This window comes from Chenopodium quinoa, unplaced genomic scaffold, assembly GCF_001683475.1.
Source record: "Chenopodium quinoa cultivar QQ74 unplaced genomic scaffold, ASM168347v1, whole genome shotgun sequence".
NCBI classification, from domain to species: Eukaryota; Viridiplantae; Streptophyta; class Magnoliopsida; order Caryophyllales; family Amaranthaceae; genus Chenopodium; species Chenopodium quinoa.
Window position 1 is genome coordinate 1,541,992 of NW_018744460.1, and position 6,000 is coordinate 1,547,991.

Genomic DNA, 6,000 nt, shown 5'->3' on the forward strand with positions numbered 1-6,000 from the left:
ACTTTTTAGAGTATACAAGTATTAAACTATTAATAAACACCTTCTACCCAAAAAAAAAAAAGGGATTTTATATGTAGTAATTGTTTTTTCTCACTCAAACTACCATACTTCCACTTCCGACGAAATTTGTGTTGGAATAAGGGAAGGAAATGCTTGATGGTACGTAGCAATATACCCGGTCGGGCTAGCTAGCTATGCCTGGTTGGGCGTGAGAACAAAAGAGGTTGTGAGCTGGAAGCTCGTCCGATCGGGCAAGCCCCACCCAGTCGGGCGCAAGTGAAGCTGGAAACAGCGTTGTACTTGCGCCCGCTCGGGCGCGAGTGAGCCCAGCAAATTCACCTGGCTACGCCTCTTCATTTCTTCTCCTTAGATTCTTTGTTTTTGTAACCTCCATGTAACTTCTCCTTAATAATGTGTTTAAGGGATTTTTACTCACCTTAATTTCTTATTAGGGCTTTGTCCCTTTGGATTCTTCAACTCTTGATTATCCCATCCTTCATTATATATTTCATGGTTAGAAAATCAGATTACAAGATTACATCCAGACACATTAAGCTAAACACATTCCTCTTTTTGGGCATAAGTTTATATGACTCCAACCTAGGGATGCTTATCGAGCGAGTCCATCACGAGCTGAGGGGTGCTCGACTCAACTCGAAAACTTTTTATATGTGCTCAACTCGTGCTCACTAAAGTTTCGAGCCAATAAACCTGCTCGACTCGTGCTTGTTAAAATTTCGAGTCGAGTCGAGTAGCTCACGATATGCTCGTTAAAGTTTTGACCCTTATATAATTATACGTCTTTTATTCACTTTATATTGTTTTCTTTTTTATATATATTTATTATTAAAGATTTACTCTTTCTTTTTTTATATATAAATTAACACTTATTTAGTGTCAAAATTAAACATGGTAACTTTGTTTGTAAATTCTATATTAATAAAATATATTATCGAGTTGCTCACTAGCTTATCAAGCCGAGTTAGAGCTTGCTCAGCTCATGGTCGTTAATATCTCGAGTCGAGTTTTGACCGAACGTTGACCGAGTCGAGTTCAAGTTGCTCACGAGTTGCTCAACTCAATTAGCACCCCTACTCCAACCTCTCATCCAAAAGTGCCTTTGTATGAGAGTGGTGTGTTAACCTTACGGAATGTGCCGACGAATACAATTGAGCACCACGATTGCGTCGGAATTTCGTTTTCAAGTCAGTGATTTGCATCACAACACATCATATTTGTTCCATTGATTATAAGATCAACTTTTCGATCTTATTGTTTATTTCTTTCTGTTAGTCTTGAAAACACCTTATTTTACAACAACTTGATTTAAAATTAATATAATGTCTACGTAAATGAAGTAGGAGTATGAAATGCTTTGATTTTTATTTAAGTACTCCCATATAAAGTAATGTAGATTAATGCAAGTGGCATATTAGTTATCGACTACTCTACATTTAACAATATTAAAAAATTTGAATTATAGACAAAGAAAAGACAAAAAGGAAGTCAAACTTAATCACGAGGCAAAGAATAAAATAAATTCATGTACCTTGCTTCTTTGATTATCTACTTATATAATTACATCATCCTTCATCCATTATAATGCTTTCATAACAAAATTACAAAGTTGTAGTAAAAAATAATTAAAACAAAACATTTTATATAAGATACTAAAATAAGGTTTGACTCACTTGATAGTCTGTAAGATTTTACCTCATACTAATTTGGACATTTAATCTTACTAAGTGAGTATGTTTATTGCTTAAAGGTGAGATCTAAATGCCTAGCCCAAAAATGTCGAAGTGAAATTTGTGAAAATTGACGGATGATCTTATTTTTTTTTAAAAATAATATAAAATGACTCATCACTCAGCATTAACCACCATGAATGTATTATCTCCACTCCCTAATTTAAAAGTATGGTCCATGACTCCATGTGCCCACGTTATTAATCTCTAATTGAAGTTGTTGTGGCCCAATTTAATTGATTCTTATTTCTAAATGCTCAAATTAATTCCCACGTTCCAGTTAGAATATCAATTATCAAATGTGTTGCCATTTTCTTCAGCCTGTTGCCTGGTTTGTGGCAACAACGCATGTCCCATAACTTTCCAATTGTTTAGGCTGGCATGTTGTTAACTTATCTACGATAATTAATTCACAATTACCTAAACTTTGTCTTGATCAATATAAACACAAATACAACTTTATTATTACAGGAAAGATTACAATTTGATTTGACTTGATACAATAGCATCACTCTTCAATAGCAAAAAAATTAATCATGTTGCTAAATTGAAAAGTTTCAATTTTACCCTATCATACAGAGTATAAAAATAAACAAATCAAATTTTAATCAAGATTAGTCGAGTGGAACAAGACTTAAAATACGGATCCACCATATTACCACTATTATTCATGTATGGTACTCCGTAACAAACTAACAATTGATCCGTATTGCTATTATGGTCATATCCATTGACCATTATTCATGACTAATTGACCATGCTAGCTTCAAAATTAGAAGTCAAAATGTCAAACTGAACTATCATTCACAGCTTTCCCATACAATGCTGCCATTAATTACAGCTCTATAGAAAGTGAGTGCCTACTGTGTAGATAGCGACGAGTGACCCAATTCACTGCTTTACAGATTGATATGCAATGCATTGTGAAAATGCAATAAACACTTGTTATCTCACAATTATTAGAAATTTAGAAATTACAGAGTAGTCCAAATAATTCTAAAAATAAATAAAATCAATAATTCTATATTTAATCTACATGACTACATCAATTCAACATAACTAAAAAAATTACCTTACATGCATGGTCATGCCATATATAATTATTTATAGAGTAGTACTCCATAGTGTATGTTCAAAACTTTCTCCCATCTTTTGCATTGAAAGGTACCTGATCTTTCCTTGGTGTGACCTTGACAACAATTTGTTATCCAAAACCACTTAACAATTTGCATAGCGCATAAAAATAATTTACCTTGTTGATCACCGTACAATTATAACTTATGATGTAACTATTGCAACACGGACACACGGTGATTAATCATGTGATAGCCAAGTCGACTCGAAATTGTTCAATTCATAAGAGTGAACCTTGTCACCCTTAACAATTGGATGGTGCCACAGGGTTGTATGTGCAACAATGGCACACATATGGTTTATTGACACTGAAAATATACTCATCCTAGATTAATTTCCATACTTTTTTCTCCTTGATTCTCTTTAAAACGCCATCAACAGCAATATCAATGGCATCTTTCATACTCCCTAACCCTTCATTAGGTTTTGCGTATATTAATTTAGGAATAGTTTCCACCACCTTTTCCCTCATCCTTTTTATCTCCTCTTTACCATACTTCTCCAACACGGTTTTTATCAAAGTACCATTTCTCACCTCATCACGGTGAATAAAAACCGAGTAACTCTCTGATTCTCCTGGCAAAAACCACTCATACTGAAGATAAGCTGATCGTTTCCAAAAGAAAACCGGTATCGAACCGGCCAACATGCAATCAAATATAGATCGACGAGTAAAACTATCACCCCTAGGCTGAAGACAAAACTCCGAGTCAAGAAATGATTCAAGGATTACAGACGTCCCGCACCCTTGACCCCCGCTGCAGTCCACGAGTCTACACGACTCGAACGAGTCCTGACATTGACTCAACAACAACCCCCGGAAATCATTTTCAACCCAACCTCGTGTGCCACCGGCGAAACAAAACAAAGAACGCCGCTCACGTGACCGGACAAACTCCTGCCACAAAACAACATCGGAGGGTTGATCAGCAAAATAATCCCACGGGTTTTTCTCGATCAACAACCGCGTGACATTTGTCATCGACGGCATGGTGATACACCTAGACCCCCACCCTTGATCACCATACCATCGAAAATCCCACGTAATTCTCCCCATAACAAGAAAATGATCCCAGCCATTGGATCTATTAAAATAGGGATAATTTCCTTGGACCCACTCAAGCATCATTTCACAATGCTGATCTCTATCTTTTGGACTAAAATCATCCATCATATATTTACCCACTGCAATTCCAGCGTAAAACGGGATGTAGTACGCCGTAGCAGATTCCGGCTCTAATGTACGACATTTATGAAAAAGTAAACGATTATGAAAAAGAACCTCGGAAGAAAATTGATCAGTTGAGTACCAAGCGCCGGCGAGATTTTCCGGCATTAAATGATTATTTTCCGTCACTTTATGGCCAAAACCGTCGTTCGAGAGGGCCCCACACCAGTTACCCCAAACGCTTGATTTGTCGCAATTTTTGTAAAGATCGGAGTTGAATTGTGATGGGAGATCGTAGACGAAGATTTTGCCGTTTTCGCACTGATCAAGTGGTGGGATGGTGGAGCTGACGGCGGCAGAAGTGGCGGCGGTGAGAAACGGCGGGCGGTGGTCGGAGAAGGAGGTGAGGAAGAGGAGTTGAAGGAGGAGGAAAAGGGAGAGGAGACATAAGCGAGGGTGGTGGTGGAAAAGAGAGAAGAAGAAATCGGTCGGCGACGATGGTGGTGGTTGTGGTTTGGGCGGCAAGCGGTTCGCAGAAGACGATATTATTTCCGATGCAGAAACCATGAGAAAATATTTCCCGACAAGGATTCACCGGTGGCCGAGAAACTCGTCGGAAATTGTGGTGGTTTTGGTTGTTGTTTTGGTGGTGGAGGCGGAAGAAATATTGCGGGAAAAGTTGTTGGAGTTGTAAAGGTGTGTTGTATTTCTTCGTATGGGAGTCAAATACTCGTATGTATATGCAATGTAGTGTACATTATTAAAATTCAACTAAATGAATATAAACATTGATTAATGTCTATGCATTATTGCAACTTGATAATTTTATTAATCATTCAACAATTATGCCACCAACTAGTCTAAATTAATCTATAATTTTTGTCAAGGTAATAATTCAATCTTACTATGTAACGATCGGTATCGTACAAGTAAATAACAACTTAAAAAATGCGTATTATTAAAAATTGATCACACACGGTAAATTTAGATCTTTGTATTAAAAAAAATAAAAAAAATTAACGTTTTAATATTCAAAACTAATTACTTCCAAGTAATGAGTACATGATGTGAGGGCTAACTTTTAATCGATAATTTGGTAATATTGTACTAGCAAAAGCAAAAACAATAACTCAATTTGATTATTCTAAATTCAAATTGTGATTGGAATAGTCTTGTTTTCAAAATTAGTTTCTCTTTAACATTGTATTGTAATAATACAAATTTATTCCCTATATTGTATCTTTTAGACGTTATTTGTCTTGATTTATCTTTCCTTCACATTTAACACTAACACCTTTATAAATTTAAATGATCCGGTTTGTATTTTTTTCCATTTCAAAAAAGTTGCATCACTTAAATTAATATATAGGTATATAACAACCCTTGTTAAATTGCTAATTGCATTAGCTTGATTACTTTAATACTCTGGAATAAGTCTGAATTTTGTTTTAGCTAAGTTTATTTGAAATGATCATTTTGCTAGGATTACAAACAGAGAATGAAGTGAATTAGAAAATTAATCGCATCTTCTCTCCTCCTCTCTTCTAGGGTTTCTTTAGATTCTTGGCCGTTTAGGCCGGAAATAGTATAATTTCTTCGGAAATTAGACTAATTTCAACTCTTTCCCTTAATTTTCTTTAGTTTTGTAATTTAGGTTTCAATAAATCTACACGAGTAGTGTAGATATTCATCCGTCTCCCTATGATGAAGTATCTCCCTATGGTGGAGTCGTTAGTTTTTGTTAGTTTAGCTGTTTGTTTAATAATTTATGTTTAGGGTTTGTTTGTGTGTTATGGTTTATCAAAAAGGTAATTATCTTTTGCCCTATTATCAGTTCGTTGGTAGAGATTTGTTTGGAATTGCAACGGTTGTCAAGTTTTCAAATGCGTTCAAGTGAATCAAATGAAAATCATCCTTACGGCTACAACAAATCGTTAGACCGTCTCTCCG

General features: G+C 35.6%; 1 protein-coding gene across 1 annotated transcript; it reads right to left on the bottom strand.

The window, feature by feature from the left end:
• Positions 1-2,377: 2,377 nt before the first annotated feature.
• Positions 2,378-5,115, bottom strand: LOC110697161 (xyloglucan galactosyltransferase XLT2-like). Its single transcript, XM_021874505.1, has one exon. It carries the CDS (start codon positions 4,615-4,617, stop codon positions 3,208-3,210), a length of 1,410 nt encoding a protein of 469 aa, XP_021730197.1. The 5' UTR covers positions 4,618-5,115; the 3' UTR covers positions 2,378-3,207.
• Between the last annotated feature and the right edge of the window lie 885 nt (positions 5,116-6,000).

Coding starts and splice junctions, on each gene's coding strand:
- LOC110697161 (XM_021874505.1), bottom strand. CDS start 4,617: ATGGTTTCTGCATCGGAAATAATATCGTCTTCTGCGAACCGCTTGCCG.